At 48.3% G+C, this 18,477-nt stretch overlaps 1 protein-coding gene across 1 annotated transcript in view; it reads left to right on the top strand.

The window, feature by feature from the left end:
• The first annotated feature begins 2,880 nt into the window (after positions 1–2,880).
• Positions 2,881–18,477, top strand: part of LOC140387799 (cadherin-related family member 4-like) — a 30,139-nt gene continuing 14,542 nt past the window's right edge. The window contains exons 1-9 of the mRNA XM_072470926.1: positions 2,881–3,012; positions 3,723–3,828; positions 3,935–4,150; positions 4,776–4,921; positions 12,183–12,324; positions 13,579–13,826; positions 15,416–15,546; positions 15,677–15,769; positions 15,854–15,926. Coding sequence (XP_072327027.1) covers positions 2,881–3,012; positions 3,723–3,828; positions 3,935–4,150; positions 4,776–4,921; positions 12,183–12,324; positions 13,579–13,826; positions 15,416–15,546; positions 15,677–15,769; positions 15,854–15,926 — 1,287 coding nt within the window. The remainder of the gene's footprint in view (positions 3,013–3,722; positions 3,829–3,934; positions 4,151–4,775; positions 4,922–12,182; positions 12,325–13,578; positions 13,827–15,415; positions 15,547–15,676; positions 15,770–15,853; positions 15,927–18,477) is intronic.

The raw sequence follows: 18,477 nt of genomic DNA, 5'->3' as shown, positions 1-18,477 counted from the left end.
AGACTAGACACATGCTCCGGACATAGCCCTTAAATCAGAGAATCCAGCCCAGGATCTTTTGGAGGTGCTGTTTGAGATGGATAAAAATAAGTTCTAAAATCTGGAAGGCTCTGTGAGGGTGACCCCCAGGCCACCGCCCTAGGTGCCCTCTGATTCCAGCTAACCCATCAGCGGGATCAGTGGGCTACAGTGCAACCAGTGCCATCCTGTTGGCTGGGATGAGTGTATGTGGGGAGTGTAATGTGTATATGAGGCTGCAGCTTGTCAGCCTCCTGAGTGCCAATCATGGACCTGGTGAATCCCGCACTGTTTCTCATTGGAATCGATTGTGTTCCACGTGGTGAAAGTGCTAGCTCCTCAACGGTTGCTGAATTGGTCCAGGTGCGGCACCAGTTTTGCTGTTGTGGAAGTCCATACATCCTGGCCTGGCGTCACCACAGTCTCAGGAACAGAGAATCACACCCTGTGAGTTTGGGGCAACATTTGATGACACTCTTCATGATAGGTTGGTTTGTGGACTCTGCTGTGAAACTATTCAGAGAAAGCTGTTTACCGTAAGAGATTTAGCTCTTTAGGGGTGGCATGGTGGCACAGTGGTTAGCACTGCTTCCTCACAGTGCCAGCAACCCAGGTACAATTCCATCCTTAGGTGACTGTGTGTTTGTATTTCCTTTCAGTGACTGCGTGGGTTTCCTCCAGGCACTCTGTTTTCCTTCCACAATCCAAAGATGTGCAGCTTAAGTGGATTGGGCATGCCAAGTGGGCAAACAGCCAGATAAACCCTGGTGAAGATGCCTGAGGCCTGGTTGGGGTAATGAGGAGGGGACCTACAACCTGGGCAGGACATTCCCAATGGGGAGTCCTGCCAGTGGCAAGGGCTGTCCACGTAGGAAGGCCTCCGCTTTCCCTTTTCGTGGCTTAATTCTGCAGTATTGTAAAAGCCCTTTTTGTTTCAGATAACAGTGTGGCTGTCATTGATTTTTCTTCCTTCCTCTCCTTCTGTCTTTCCTCTTGCATTCCCCAGCATGAGCTTGTTGAAAGTTTATTCTTGCCCCTTGGAATTTATAAAGGACCCTTCAAATTTGTTGTGCTTCATTTTCGCTCAGTCTCCAAATGTTCGTGGTTCATTTAAAGAAAAGATTTTGGAAAAGGCTGAACGGAACAGTTCCAAAGAGCTCAGGGACAGAACGACTTGGGGATGCATATTGATCTTTGAAGGTGATATGACATTGTTAGAATAAAATATTGTGTGCAGTTCTGGTCACCACACTTGTGGAAATATATTCCAGGAGATGGTGCAGACGGGATTTACCAGAATGGTTCCGGGGTGAGGGATTTTAACTACAAGGTTAAGTTGGAGAAGCAGAGGTTGTTCTCCTGAAAGCAAAGGAGTTTGGGATTTAATGGATGTGTACAAGATGATGGAGGTGTACTAGATGATGGAGGTGTACTAGATGATGGAGGTGTACAAGATGATGGAGGTGTACAAGATGATGGAGGTGTACAAGATGATGGAGGTGCACAAGATGATGGAGGTGTACTAGATGATGGAGGTGTACTAGATGATGGAGGTGTACTCGATGATGGAGGTGTACAAGATGATGGAGGTGTACAAGATGATGGAGGTGTACTAGATGATAGAGGTGTACTAGATGATAGAGGTGTACAAGATGATGGAGGTGTACAAGATGATGGAGGTGTACTAGATGATTGAGGTGTACTAGATGATGGAGGTGTACTAGATGATGGAGGTGTACAAGATGATGGAGGTGTACAAGATGATGGAGGTGTACAGGTTGATGGAGGTGTACAACATGATAGGAGGTGTACAAGATGATTACTGTCACAATATGTGGAAATTGTAAGGAACATAAAGGGATATTGTAATGTTACTACTCTAGTCACTAGATGGTGCTATAGAGCAACTAGGGGCGGGATTCTCCGACCCCTCGCCGGGTCAGAAAATCCCCGGGGGTTGGCGTGAATCCCGCCCCGCCGCTCCGACGCCGGCTGCCATATTCTCTGGCACCGGTTTTTGGGCGGGGGCGGGGATCACGCCGCGCCGGTCGGGGGCCGTTGGCAGCGGCCCCCCCCAGCAATTCTCCGGGCCCCAATGAGCCCAGCGGCCAACCGTTTTCGGCCAGTCCCACCAGCGTGAAATGGACATGGTCCCACACGGCGGCACCTGGATAATAGGCTGACTGGTGCGGTCCTCAGGGGGGCGCGGGGGATCCGGCCCCGGGTGTCCCCCTTGGTGGCCTGGCCCACGATCGGGGCCCATCGATCTGCAGGCGGGCCTCTGCCGTGTGGACACTCCTTCCTTCTGTGCCGGCCTTTGTAGGTCTCCGCCATGGCCAGCGCAGAGAAGACACCCCCTGCGCATGTGCAAGAATACGCTGGCCAGTCTGCGCATGCGCGAAACCACACCGGCGGTTCTGTGCATGCGCTAATTCGCGCCGGCATTTCAGCGCTGGTTAGCGTGGCGGCAACCCCTCCGCCGCTGTCCTAGCCGCTGGAAGTGTGGAGAATTCCGCAACTTCCAGTTGGCCCGACGCCAGAGTGGTTCGCGCCGTTCCTGGCACCAGCGTCGGGCCAATTCGCCAATTGCGGGAGAATCCCGCCCCATATAAATATCACTTGCCTCCTTGACTTCTGGGAGAGAATGGAAGGGGGCCAGACTGTGTAGATGTGAGATAGTTCAGCGGAAAGCATTGTTTAGTATTGCAGAATTCTTTACTTATCTAATTCCTTAGCAAATGTTAGAATCTAATTAAATGTTGTGTAGTTAGCTTTATTTGTTAAACACTGCTTGCTGTTCTTTGTCAACACTACAACCTTCACCATCCTGAAGAACGATACAAAGAACACAACAATTACAAGATGATGGAGGTGTACAAGGTGATGGAGGTGTACAGGGTGATGGAGGTGTACAGGGCGATGGAGGTGTACACAATTACTGGAAGTGTACAAGACGATGGAACTGTACAAGATGATGGAGGTATACGAGATTATGTCAGGCTTAGATACGGTAAATGGAGAGAAGCCGTTTCCAGCAGCTGATCATTCAAGAACGAGGAGGCACAGATTTAAGATTATGGGTAATAAGTGCAGGGGAAAGTGAGGGAAAGCGATTTTACACCCAAGAGCTAATGACCTGGAACACCGTACACACAAGTATGCTGGAATTGGAGATGACCAACAATTTCAAAAGGAAATTGGATGCACACTTGAAGGAAATTGCGCTATTGAAATCTCTTTTCACATCAGTTGGTGCGGAAGATCCAATCAGCGTGACAGGCTGGAAAATCCCAGATGATTAATTCAAATATTTGGATGGTTTCTTGTGCAAACGCTTGAATATCTCCCGCAGAAACGAATGTGCATTGCTCTCCAATGGGAAAGCTTGAGAAGGATGAGTACATCTACATAATTATTCATTCAGTGGCATTGCATTCCTGGGATTGACAGAATTGTTTTTCCCCGTTGTAACCTTTCTCTCACATAAACTCAAAATAAATACAGAGCAATCTTTAACTTGTTGTGATTAAACAACAAATTGATGATCCAGTTCTGAACCTGCATGAGGAATTTGTTGTGACTCAATGGAAAATATTGTGGTGGGAATATAAAAAAACACCTTAAGTTGAAAAGGTATTTTGATGGCACTTTATATGAAAGGAGATTTAAGATGTTTCTTTAATCTGTGTTATAAATGTGCACAGGTTGGCGCTAAAGGTTTGGATTATGATAATGTAGCATTCGAAGGTTTACAATTCAAACATACAATAATAATCAAAATTTCAGATGGTGGAACTCCCTCCTTAACAAGTAAGTAGAGGCAAATTTGTATTTATTATATAATGTCAATCATTTCTTCTAAGATTTGATAAAGTTCTTTCATTTTAACTGGTGCTGCACCGTCTGATTTGCATAGCCACAGCTACTTTGATCGTCCAAGTGACTCGGAAAAATGAATGGAAACCCAAGTCACCAGTTGATACATTCGCTGTTCCAGAAGACAGCCCAATTGGAACTATTGTGGGAGTTGTGGAATTCACCGATGCTGACCTCCCATTTGACAGCATTAAGTGTAGCATTGCAGGTGGAAATGACGGTATTCCTCCCACGTTTTACATGGAGCCCAACACAGGTAACGTGTACTTTCCTTTTAGAAAAATACTTCCTCGTAACTGAAGAAAATGTTACTTATTACAAATGATTTGGGACCACGAAGTTTCGCTGAAAAGATTGCTTCCCTGTAAATCAGTGCTGGGCTCCACATTCTGCCCACATTTTGATGCTCTTTGCATGCCAAATCACCGACGTGTTTGGCCACCTTTTACTGTGATGTTGAAAATAAATAAAAACAGAAAATGTTTGTTATACACAGGAGATTGATCAGATAGACAGTTCTCCTCATCAGAACTGGTAAGAAGACATGAATTTTTATGAGAGACCATTTTTTCTTTGGGTTCCTCACTTTTCAAACAGTGAATACCAACTCGGGGTGATATATATATTATTTATGATATACATATATGTATTTATATTATATGCTGAAATAAGTTATGACCAGTGCTTCAGTCACAATCAAGGAGCAATTTTATCTTTTGAATATAAATTCCCTTAAATGAATTATTTGTGTTGGACTCTGAATTGTTCAAAAATATAATTTGTTTTCTATTACAGCATTTTTACGTCTGATTTTTAAAAAGTGACTTCGATAGTTGTTTTGCATTTTCTGACACAAGATCAATAATGTTTTGGGTTTCCAGGGCAATTAAAGCTCTTGAACTTATTGGATGCAGAAACTACAGATCATTATTCACTGACTATCCAGGCAGTTGATCTGAATAATGATATTGAGCCTGATCCATTGAAACAGAAAACCAGCTTCACCACTGTCACTGTGAACATTCTGGTAAAGTATCCAATAACCATCTCCTGCTGAAACACTCTTGTCCCTTTAAATTTAGCGGAATATATCTCATATACCATAACCATCAACTATGGTCTCCGAGGGCTTACAAGATAATAGGGAAATCATGCCTCAGTCATACAGAGCCTGGGTCAGTTCTCATCTCAAGTACCACGTTCAGTTCTGGGTGATCCATTTCAGGTGCGATATATGGAGGAGATAAAGTGCAGATTCACCAGTGTTTAAAGAGTTAAGCAATTAGGGCAGATGGCATAAACATGGTTTGTATTCCCTTGAGTTTGGAAGATTGAGGGATCTTTTATTCAAATTGTTTATAACGATAGAGTGAATTGATAGGGTAGGTTGATTCCTCTTCTGGGAGAGTCTGGGACCAGAGGACATAATCTCAGACTAATCATTAGGAGGAATTTCTTCTCTCAGAAGGTAGTGGATTTCTGGAATTCTTTACCGCAGAGAGCTGTAGAGGTTCAGTCATTAGCTCTGCTTATGGCTGGGATGGATAGAATATTAATCAGTCAGGAAATCCAAGGGTTATGGGGTAAGGTAGGAAAGTGGGATTCTGAGGATTATCATATCAGATCGGTCATGATCTCATTGAACAGCAGAGCAGACTCGATGGGCCAAATGGCCTACTTCTGTTCCTGCATCATATGGTCCATTGGTACAGAATCCAGATCAACAGGGCACAATCTTCAATTAGAGCTAAGCCATTTAGGACTGAAATCTAGAACTCTCTTTCCCAAAAGACTGTGCTTGCTGAATCAATTGAAGTCATCAGGACTTAGATGATAGCATCCCAATATGTTAAAGCATCATGGGATTTGAGTCTAAGGTGGATAAAAAGATCTGAGGGTCAGAGAAACCATGATCTGATTAAATGAGGAACAAACTTGAGGCCTGAATGATCTATTCCTGGTGCGATGATACGTTATCGAACATACTCCGCTTTCAATGGATGATTTTTAAATGCAATATTGTTATGGCAACAACACCACCAAATTATCATTGGAACCACATTTAATTACATGCTAACATTCCCTGATTCAGTGGCAGTATATTGTATTTCAGGTGAAATATTAAAGAAAGGGCACTAAAGATGTTATAGCTCTGTCCTACGAAGAAATCCAGACTAACATTTTCCAGTGTTCAACACATTTATGTTATGTGCATAGATTTGGCTGCTACATTTAGCTTATTATAACAGTGACTTGACTTTGTTGATATTCTCCAGCTGTGTTAAGGTGTAATAGAAAAAGGAATTCATTTTTCTCATCATTCTTAATTCAGGTATGAGTCATATTCAGTTGATTTTTCTGCAATTACCTATTTAATGGGTGGAATTTTCCCATGTTTTTCAGAGTGTCAGCCTCTGACTGAAACCCAGCGTGTAGCTCTCCAGCAGCACAGCCAGGTTTTTAGTCCAGATTTTAAGCCTCTGAGAAACAAAATGCAATGGCCATGGCTTACACCGTCACTGTGCGGGGCGGGGCTTGATCGATCTGGCCACAGAGATCGCGGCGCCCGACCAGGACAGGAATAAAGACGCTCCCAGCCCACCTCTCCACGGACACCGGGGAATCTCCATAAGCATTGGGGGCTCCTCCTCCCCCCACCAACATTGGCATCGGGGGTATCCCCACCACCATCAGCATTGGGGACGCCCCCGCTCGACCGGCCATCAGCACTGAGGTTCTCACCCACCATCCCCGCCTCCCTCCACCACCACAAACATCAGCATCGGGGGATTGTCGTTTCCAATAAACATAATGTGGGCGGCACGGTAGCACATTGGTAAGCACCGTTGCTTCACAGCGCCAGGGACCGGAGTTCGATTCCCGGCTTGGGTCACTGTCTGTGCAGAGTCTGCACATTACCCCATGTCTGTGTGGGTTTCCTCCGGGTGCTCTGGTTTCCTCCCACAAGCCCAGAAAGACATGCTTGTTAGGTGAATTGGACATTTTGAATTCTCCCTCAGTGTACCTGAACAGGTGCTGGAGTGTGGCGACTGGGAGCTTTTCACCGTAATTTAATTGCAGTGTTAATGTAAGCCTACTTGTGACACTAATAAAGATTATTATTATTATGTGAATCCCACCCCTAATGACGCACCAAAGAGAGTCCCCCCTGACATTGCCCATGACACAGTTTGGCAATGCCAACTTCTATCGAGGCAGTGCCAGGGCAGTGCAGGGCATGTCCCTCTCCCTCTGGGAGCGATACTTTACTTTGCACCCCTGGGGGGGGCCCTCGACTGATGCACGTTTTTCAGAACCTGCTGCAAATCTCTCCAACGTGAGGTATGAATATTCAGTGAGGGGAGATCAGGTGGAGTGTTGGGAGAGGCTCAGTAAGTATATTTAAATGTAATTAAATGAGGTACCCACCCTTTCTGAGCTTACATCACCAGTCAGGGCCGTGGAAAATCAGAAAATATGACCTAACCGGTGAGAATCACGATTTCTGATTCTCTGGGGATTTTCTGTCTGTGTTCCGTTCTTGCTGATGGCAATATATTATTATTTTTTTTGTAAGAATAGTACAATAATTAATATTTCCTCTTATAATAATGTAAGAATGTATAACTTGTAATTTTATGTTGCCATCTGCATATTTCTAAATCTAAATATAAATTTCTAGAAAAGAATATTAAAGGGGATTTGCACAGTTATTTAATTGCAGTGTTAATGTAAGCCTACTTGGGTGTGGTAGTCACCACTGTTGTATTATATTGTATATATGGGTATTGCAGAAAGGCCCCTGTACTACAGTACGGGGGTAGATCCCTGCCTGTGTGCTCTCCGAACAGCAGCCATTTCGTAAGCTGCTGTAGGAGGCCAAACATCTCTGTGTAATAAAGCCTCGATTACATTCTACTCTCATCTCATCGTAATTGATAGCGCATCAATTTATTACGCAGAGATTTTACAAAGATGGATCTCCACATCAAGCCGGATCGCCTGCAGCTGCATCCTCAAGCAGACAACGCCAAAAAGGACTTCCAACATTGGCTAGCTTGCTTTGAAGCATACATCGGGTCCGCGCCAGACCCAATCTCAGAAGCACAGAAGCTCCAGATTCTGTACACGCGGCTGAGCTCCAACGTTTTTCCCCTCGTCCAAGACGCGCCGACCTACGCAGAGGCCATGGCACCACTGAAGATGAATTACGCTCAGCATACCAACAAGATCTACGCCAGGCACCTCCTGTCCACATGGCACCAACTTCCCGGTGAGTCTGTGGAAGATTTCTGGCGTGCCCTGCTCGCCCTGGTGAGAGACTGTGACTGCCAGGCTGTTTCGGCCACTGAACATTCGAACCTGCTAATGAGAGACGCGTTCGTTACGGGCATAGGGTCTGACTACATACTTGTGGCGACCAGGAAACTAGCACTCTCGCTCACGGTCGCCTCGCACAACGTACAGGCTTTTGCACCCGGCCGCACGCCCCCCCCCCCATTGCATCGTGGACCCCGCCAGCGGCCACCCGATCGTGGACCCCATCAGCGACCGCCCTCAGCCAACCCCACGCCTGCACAGCGCGGCAGCCAACCAACCCCGGGGGACCCAAGTGCCACTTCTGCGGACCGACAAAACACCCCAGGCAGCGCTGCCCGGCACTGTGGCAAAAAGGGACATTTCGCTGCAGTGTGCCAGGCCCGCTCAATCGCCGCTATTGTCCCGGCACCCCCAATTTGCGGCCAGTGGGCACCGCCATCTTCCTCTCCTCAGACCATGTGCGGCCTGTGGGTGCCGCCATCTTGCTCCACTCACAACAAGTGTGGCCCATGGGTGCCGCCATCTTGCCTGCCCCAGGGCACATGCAGCCCCTGGGTGCCGCCATCTTACATGCCTCAGGACCCCTGCCCATCGGGCACCTCATCGGGCTGCTCATCGCCTGCAACCGCCAACGACCAGCCGCACCTCGCCTCGGTCACGATCAACCAGTCTCGACTGCACAACCTCGCGACTGCTTCGACAAAGGTGAAGGTCGACGGGCACGAGATTTCCTGCCTTCTGGACTCCGGGAGCACTGAGAGCTTCATCCACCCCGAAACGGTAAGGCGCTGCTCCCTCGCGGTACACCCCGCTAACCAAAGAATCTCCCTGGCCTCCGGATCTGACTCCGTGGCGATCCGGGGGTACTGCATCACCACCCTCACCGTCCAGGGCGTAGAGTTCAGCGGCTTCCTGCTCTACGTCCTCCCCAACCTCTGCGCTGCCTTGCTACTCGGCCTGGACTTCCAGTGCCCCCTCCAGAGCCTAACCCTGAAATTTGGCGGGCCCCTACCACCCCTTACTGTTTGCGGCCTCGCGACCCTTAAGGTCGACCCGCCTTCCCTGTTTGTAAACCTCACCCCGGATTGCAAACCCATCGCCACCAGGAGCAGACGGTACAGCGCCCAAGAGAAGACCTTCTGCCTGAGGTCCAGCGGCTGCTGCGGGAAGGTATCATCGAGGGCAGCAACAGCCCCTGGTGAGCCCAAGTGGTACTGGTGAAAACCGGGGAGAAAAACAGGATGGTTGTTGACTATAGTCAGACAATCAATCGGTACACACAGCTCGACACGTACCCTCTTCCACGCATATCTGATATGCTCAATCAGATTGCACAGTACCGGGTCTTCTCGACAGTGGAGCTGAAATCTGCCTACCACCAGCTCCCCATCCGTAAGGCGGACCGCCCGTATACTGCGTTTGAAGCAGACGGCTGCCTTTACCATTTCCTTAGGGTTCCCTTCGGCGTCACCAACGGGGTCTCGGTCTTCCAACGGGAGATGGACTGAATGGTTGACCGGTACGGACTGCGGGCCACTTTCCTGTACCTGGACAACATCACCATCTGCGGCCACGACCAGCAGGACCACGACGCTAACCTTTCCAAATTTCTCCACACCGTCACACTCCTCAACCTAACTTACAACAAGGAGAAGTGTGTGTTCAGCACAAACCTTTTAGCCATCCTTGGCTATGTGGTTCAGAACAGAGTTCTAGGGCCCGACCCCGATCGCATGCGCCCCCTCATGGAACTCCCCCTCCCCCACTGCCCCAAGGCCCACAAACGATGCCTGGAGTTCTTTTCGTATTACCCTGTGGGTCCCAAACTATGCGGACAAGGCCCGCCCACTCATTCAATACACCACTTTCCCACTGACGGCTGAGGCTCACCAGGCCTTCAACCGTATCAAGGCCGACATTGCCAAGGCTGCGATGCACGCGGTCGACGAGACCCTCCCCTTCCAAGTGGAGAGCGATGCATCAGACGTCGCTCTGGCCGCCACCCTCAACCAAACAGGCAGGCCTGTGGCATTCTTTTCCTGCACCCTCCATGCCTCTGAAATTCAGCACTCCTTCGTCGAAAAGGAGGTCCAAGCGATCGTTGAAGCTGTGCGTCGTTGAAGGCATTACCTGGCCGGCAGGAGATTCACTCTCCTCACAGACCAACGGTCGGTTGCCTTCATGTTCAACAACACACAGCGAGGTAAGATCAAAAACGATAAAATCTTGAGGTGGAGGATTGAGCTCTCCACCGACAATTATGAGATTTTGTATCGCCCCGGTAAGCTCAATGAGCCCCCCGATGCCCTGTGCCGAGGTACAGGTGCCAGCGCACAAGTGGACCGACCCCGGACCCTGCACAACGATCTCTGTCACCCGGGAGTCACCCGCTTTTACCACTTCATTGAGGCCTGCAATCTGCCCTACTCCATCGAGGAAGTCAGGGCTATCACCAGAGACTGCCAGGTCTGCGGCGGAGTGTAAACCGCACTTCTACCTGCCAGACTGTGTGCGCCTGGTGAAGGCCTCCCGCCCCATTGAACGCCTCAGCGTGGACTTCAAAGGGCCCCTCCCCTCCACCGACCGCAACACGTACTTTCTTAATGTGGTCGACGAGTATTCCCGATTCCCCTTCGCCGTCCCATGCCCCGATATGACGTCTGCCACCGTCAGCAAAGCCCTCAACACCATCTTTGGTTTCCCCGCCTACGTCCACAGCGATCGGGGATCCTCATTTATGAGTGAGGAGCTGCCCCAGTACCTGCTCAACAGGGGCATTGCCTCGTGCAGGACGACCAGCTACAACCCCACGGGAAACGGGCAGGTGGAGCGGGAGAATGGGACGGTCTGGAAGGCCCTACGGTCCAGAAATCTCCCGGCCTCCTGCTGGCAGGAGGTCCTCCCCGACGCACTTCACTCCATTCGGTCGCTCTTGTGCACCGCGACCAACGAAACCCCCCATGAACGTCTCTTTGCCTTCCCCAGGAAGTCCACCTCCGAGATTTTGCTCCCAACGTGGCTGGCAGCTCCAGGACCCGTTCTCCTCTGCAAGAATGTGTGGCTCCACAAGGCGAACCCATTGGTTGAGAGAGTACAGCTACTCCATGCGAACCCACAGTACGCCTACGTAGCGTACCCCGACGGCCGCCAAGACACAGTCTCCCTCAGGGACCTGGCACCAGCTGGGTCCCAACACACATACCCTCTGCCCCGTCGCCACACTCCCCTCCCCCGGCGCACTCCACCGCAGCCCCCGCTCCAGGACAATCCGTCCTCTCCTTGCTCCCACCCGGGGATGAAGAGGATTTCGACACGTTCCCGGAGTCACCGAAGACCAAGCCGACACCTGAGTCACCACCAGCACTGCGGCGCTCTCAACGACAGATCAAGGCGCCCGATTGTCTAAACTTGTAACCTTCTCTGTAATTTTAAAACCAATCTGTATGCATATAGTTTTCCACCACCCCCGCTGGACTCATTTTTAACAGGGGGTGAATGTGGTAGTCACCACTGATATATTATATTGCATATACTGCACTGCATATGAGGGTATTACGGTAAGGCCCCTGTACGACAGGTACGGGGGTAAATCCCTGCCTGCTGGCTCCACCCAGGAGGTGGAGTATAAATGTTTGTGCTGTCCGAACAGCAGCCATTTCGGCAGCTGCTGTAGGAAGCCACACATCTGTGTAATAAAGCCTCGATTACATTCTACTCTCGTCTCGTCATAATTGATAGCGCATCAATGTGACAATAAAGATTATTTATTTTATGAATTAAAATTTAACATTGATTTATATCGCCAATGTGTCATCATTCTGTCAAAAGAAAATAATGAGAATGAAACATAACTTGCCTTGTGGAAAATCGGCATCTTGAAATTTATTGCTATAGTTTTTTTGTCTGCATGTCATAGATACTTGTCAAGCTTATAATGGCCATATTCTTCTGTTTCTGCTTCTATACAGAATATAAATGATGAACCTCCAATATGTAACCCAGCATATTATGAAACTACCATATACTCCACAATTAAAACTCCCTTCCTCCAACTCCACTGTTCAGACAAAGATTCCATCAGCAACCAACTTAGCTATGTGATTGTGGGAGGTAAATATGGATTCAATGGCACAATTTTAACTGTGGATTATTTTTTGGCGTCGGTGTTTTGGTCTCTGTTTGAATCAGCTGGTCTATTCAATCTGTCCCATCCAGATACGATGCAGCCCATATGTACCATAACCCCAGGATAATCCTTCATTTTAATATAGGCCTCTGGACTCGAGATGGACATTTGATCCATATTGTTTGTTCATAAATAGACAAACACAGCTACTACGCAGAGTATTTCAAAAATCAGTGTCCAATATTCTGACAAAGGTTTCATTGTGCTTTGTGAATTGACCATTCATATGGAGGAGTTTAGAGGGATGAAGGAGAATCTCTGATCCCACAAAGTGGTCTCATCAAAACCACTTAGTTCCTAAACTGTACCCGTGTGTGGTATCTTTACAATTGTTAATTTGATAAAGTAAATGTGAGATTGGTATATAAGTGCATTACTAATATGTACAGTAAATGTGTAATGTCACACCAGCAAAGCTTGTCCACCATCTATGAGGCACAAGTCAGGAGTGTGATTGAATACTCCCCACTTGCCTGGATGAGTGCAGCTCCACCAACACTCAGGATACTCGACAGCATCTCCACTGGCACAGTGTGCACCATCTTTTTTTGTTGTTGTTGGGCATCATTGGGATGTGGGCATCATCGGCTGGGCCAACATTTATCCTTGAGGGCATTTAAGAGTCAACCACATTGCTGTGGGGCTGGAGTCACATGTAGCCACACCAGGATGTCAGATTTCCTTTCCTGCACGGCATTAGTGAACCAGATGGGTCTTTACAAGAATGGTTTCATAGTCATCATTCGACATTTCTCATTCCAAATTTTTTATTGAATTGAAATTCCACAATCTGCCCTGGTGGGGTTCAAGCTCAGGTCCCCAGAGCATTATTAGTCCAGTGACAATACCGTTACGCCACTGCCTCCCCCTATCTACAAAATGCACTGCAGCAACTCACCCACGTTCCTTCAACAGTACCTTCAAAACCCATGACCTCCACCACCTAGAAGAACCATAACATGAAATTAAGTGTTTGCCACCTATGGGCAACATGCAGGTGTGGCCTTTGCTTCTTGTAAATATATCCCATAATTGTGTGACTGCTCAGGCAGGTTTCATTTTTATAAATGAATTCTATACCTTGTAAGAGACTCTATAGATGGAAACCTCCTGAATTGGAATACCCATCATTTTATTTAACATTACAGTTACAGTTCATTTTATGCTGCTTGCTCTAGGCAATACAAACAATCGCTTTGAACTCCAGAGAAGAGATTCCAACCCGCCGTCTGTGGCTACAACTCAGAGTTTCCATTTTGACAGCTTTGAGGGCATCCAGGATCCAAATGACTATCAACTCTTAGTTCAAGTCACCGATGAACTTGGTGGAATCAAGGCACGCCAGCTGACTACCACGGCGACCATTGTTGTACATGTTACCCCATGGACAACTACACAGCCAACCACTGCAACACCAACTCCTCTGGTCAGTGTGACACCATATACAATAATGGGACCATGTCGTTGATTTTTCTTACAGTAACAGAATTGTCCATTATGGTATGTCAGTGTCACAATGTTTTGACAGTTTGATATCACATTTATCTTTGGGGAGTTTGTAATGTTGAGGTTCAGTTTTGTTTTCGGAATTTGAATCAAGAAATGCTGAATTCAGCTGTAATAAATGTTTTAAGTCAAAAGTGGAAAAGTGGAAAAATAATCGCAAATACATAAGGTTCTTGAGTTGCAATCAGCTAAACAATTTTGAAAGGTGCCATGGTGAGGTCTCACAGGCACGGGTGTTCATTTCAGGGACGGCATATTTAAGTGAGCCAAACTGCTCCCTTAAATATGTAAATCTTGCGCAATCTCGTTAGATTCCGCACGACGTTTTGACCATCACAAATCTCGCGAGAGGCCGCTCGCAAGATTTAATGGCCTTGTTGCATCACCGAGTCGGGCGTGGCGAGGCCATTCGATCACGCCCATCGCTTTGTTTCCATGGAACTTCGGTTAACCAACTGAATGCTGCAGCCAATTTGAAGTGCAAAATGCTCAAACTACTAACCATGAGCGAGAACAGCCATGGATTTCAGTGTAAGAGTTACATAGCTGAACACTGGCTTCTTGGAGGAGTCTATGGCTCAGTTAGTATCACTCCTGACTTCTGACTCCAAAGGATGTGGGCTAAAATCCTACTCCAGAGAACCTGAGCATAAAACCTAGGCTGGCACTTCAGCTTATAGTGCTGCAGGAATGCAGCATGGTCATCAGCCCTAACGACCCAAATAGGCAATGATACTGAGGTGTTTTTCTGTGCAGCTTACATAAACCAAGATTGTTTCAGTTATTCATAAAGACATTGCAACAATGTACAAAAGGTAGAAATTAAATGGTATACAGAAAATATAGCTCATAGTCTTTTCATATGTGAATATCAGTTTTCTGTTTAAAATCAATCGTTTTTAAATTTCCAATTAAGGGACAATTTAACGTGGCCAATCCACCTACCCTGCACATCTTTGGATTTTGGGGGCGACACCCATGCAGACACTTGGAGATGTGCAAACTCCACACGTACAATGACCTGGAGCCGAGATCAAACACGGATCCTCGGCGCCGTGAGGCAGCAGTGCTAATCACTGCTCCACCGTGCCGCCCTAGAATAAATCATATTGAAAAGAATGTGTAATAATTACAATAATTCTGGAAAATTCACCAGGTATTGATGGTAAAACATGAATGATATGGTATGATTTTAAGCTTGCTTGGTGGAAATGGGCCGGTAATGTCCTGAGAAATAGTGGAAATAATTGACTGTTCCATTCCCACTGACGGTGGGGCCATTTCTCTCTTCCCCAGGGCCTGCTGAGTCCAGCAGCCTGATCCTCAGGCCTACATGGGAACCATTGTAGAACAGTACTGGGTGAACTGTGCATCACCGGCCCATATCCATTTGCAATCTGGCCAGAGAAGAGACAAGCCGCTATGTCTTCATGGATATTTGAGGGAACTGGAAGACCAGGAATGTTGTAATACTTCACATGTTTAAATTCTCTGTCTTGTTTTTAATAGTTTACTACAGCTGTATTAATATTGACCTCAACCTACTGGAGTCCAGACCATTGGTTTGTTGCTCTCATGGTTATTGCTGGATTGTTGGCACTGGGAGTGCTCTATGGATTAGCTTGGATCCTCTTCAAAACGTAAGAGTGAGGTGATTTTTACTGACATCAACTTTAGCTGCATGTCTTGCTTTCAGGTCCTGTGAGAATTATAATTCGGTTAACATGCAGTTTATAACCATCCTTTAACTGATGTCTTATTTTCTGACAGTCATCCCAAATGTGGCCAATTCTTCCCCAAATGTCAGAAACCTGATAAAACACATTTAACCAATGTCATTGAGTCTGGTCAAAACCAACAAAGGTAACACTTATTCTTAATTGATCTTTGACAGTGTAAAATGCTAGAGTCACATACTGAATTGCATCCTTGGCTTTTCTATCTTAGCAATTCATCACCAGTTAGTAAAGAACCCAAATCAGAAACCAACTCAACACTTTCCCCGGATAATTCAGCAAAGGTAAGCAGACTCCATTTGTCATTCTCTACCTTCCTGGACAGGTGAGGTGATTTAAGTATGTCCTGCCATAAAGTGCTGGGTTTAGGTCTCTTTCAGCAATATCACTTCAGTCTATTTTACAGAACTTCCTATGTGAAGGGGCTGGTCTGCTTGACAACACAAGCTCTCTGATACCCTCTGCCCATTATCGGTGAGGCTAAAACAAAAGCCATACATCACATAATTGATTTATCAAGTGACCATGTGGTTTATATCAGGTACTTGTGGGAAGCTGTGCTGAAGTTAATTTCTTTGCAGGGTGAAGATAGGATTTTCACTGTGAACCTTGTGTAATTTAGGTTGCATCTGCACGATCTGCATTAGCAGCCTTTTCGGTGAATACACTGGGAATAACTTTCCACCTTTGCCCTGTTAGCAGGGTGTGGTGAATGTATAATTACTGATAATTCACCAGTGCACTGTGTTATGTTATTAATACTGTGGACTCTACCTATGGGCCATTGTGTGGCTTCACCCACAGGGGATATGTTGGGGCATGTACGGGCTCTGCCCATGGGTCCACCCCCTTTACAGGAAGTAGAAGAGCTGCTGACCTGCGGGGCCACCTTCAGTGTTGTACCGCTCAGGCAGGCTCAGTTGTAAGCTGATTAAAACCACGGTTTACTTCTCCACGTGTCTTCAAGTGAATTGATGGTCGCATCAATTTAATCAGCTTAAAATACTACTATGGAATCAGCCCTCAAACCTGACAGACTGGAACTCGTTCCACAGGCCGCGGAGGCGAAATAAATGTTTTCACATTGGCTTTGATGCTTCAAGGCCTATCTCGCCGCGTCGTCTATGCCATCCGTCACTGACGAACAGAAGCTGAGCCTCCTCCACGCACGGGTGAGCCATCGCATTTCTGTCCAGCTCGACGAAGCCGCTTCCTGTACAGAGGCCCTCGCACTACTCGAACGCCTCTACGTGTGGCCTGTGAATGAGGTATACGCGCGACACGTCTTCACCACTCGCCGCCAGCGCCCCGGGGAGTCGCTAGATGACTACCTACACAACCTCAAAGCCCTCGCGCGCAACTGTAACTACCAGGCCATTACGGCCACTCAGCACATGGAGCTCTCCGTCCGAGACGTTTACGTGGCGGGGGTCTGATCAAACTACGTGAGACAGCGCCTGCTCGAAAAAGGGGCCCAGGACCTGGACGACAGGGTTAAACTCGCTCCCTCTCTGGAGGCCGCTATTCAGAGCCTTATTGCGTTCCCGGCCGATCACGCGACCCCCTCGTGGGCCCCCGACCCGAGACTACACCAGGCCTGTGCCGCGCGGCCGCCCACCCATCATGGGGGGCTACCCAGCTACTTTGGCGGCCAGTCCCAACACCCCCAACTGCACTGCCCGGCCCGCAACACGAACTGCAGCAGCTGCGGGCGAAAAGGACATTTCGCCAAGGTCTGCCTGGCCAGGTCTAAGAACTCGAACTCACAGACCCGATCCACAGACTCACCGGTCCGCAGACCCCGCAAGGTGGCAGTGTGTCTGCCGACTCCGCCTCCGCATAACATGTGCGACTCATGGGGGCCACGATCTTGGCCATCCTCCCCCACGCGGCCGGCCACGTGATCCATGGGGGCCGCCATCTTGGACGCCATTTTCCTCACCGCCCGTCACGCTCGACCAACGGGGGCCGCCATCTGCTACGCCGCTCAACGCGTATGACCTACACGGACAGCCATCGCGGGGCCGCCCCAGCAACTCCGATCATGCCGCCGGTTACCCACACCTCAGCGCGGTCACCCTGGACCAGTCGCGACCTAAGCACCTCCGGAGCTCCATGATGGCCATCCAGCTTAATGGGTACGAGACACCTTGCCTTTTCGACTCCGGGAGCACAGAGAACTTCACTCATGGTAAGACGCTGCTCGCTCCCAATATTCCCAATGCAACAAACCATCCCCCTCGCCTCTGGGTTGCACTCGGTGCAAATCCAAGGGTGCACTACTGCAACCCTAGCAAGACAGGGTGCTGAGTACACTAATTTTAAATTACATGTGCTTCCAGACCTCTGCGCTCCTCTCCTTTTGGGATTCGACTTCCAGTGCAACCTCAGGAGCCTAACTCTTGGGTTAAGGGGCCCCTGCCCCCGCTCACCGTATGCAGCCTTGCGACCCTAAAAATCGACACCCCCCCCCCCTTCGCAAACCTCACCGCCGATTGCAAGCCAGTAGCCACCAGAAGCAGGCGGTATAGTATGCAGGACAGGACGTTCATTAGGTCCGAGGTCCAGCGTCTCTTGCGGGAGGGGGACATAGAAGCCAGCAATAGCCCCTGGAGAGCTCAGGTGGTGGTCGTCAAGACCGGGGAAAGGTTCCGGATGGTGGCTAATTACAGCCAGACCGTTAACCGGTTTACGCAACTCGATGCGTACCCCCTTCCCCGGATTGCAGACATGGTAAATCAGATTGCGCACTACCACGTGTTCTCCACGGTGGATTTGAAGTCTGCATACCACCAGCTCCCAATCCGCCTGGAGGACCGCCACTTCACGGCGTTT

The sequence above is a fragment of the Scyliorhinus torazame genome, chromosome 13 (assembly GCF_047496885.1).
Source record: "Scyliorhinus torazame isolate Kashiwa2021f chromosome 13, sScyTor2.1, whole genome shotgun sequence".
Classification (NCBI taxonomy): Eukaryota; Metazoa; Chordata; class Chondrichthyes; order Carcharhiniformes; family Scyliorhinidae; genus Scyliorhinus; species Scyliorhinus torazame.
The sequence above is the reverse complement of the archived record's forward strand: the minus strand, read 5'-3'. Positions and strand labels throughout refer to the sequence as shown.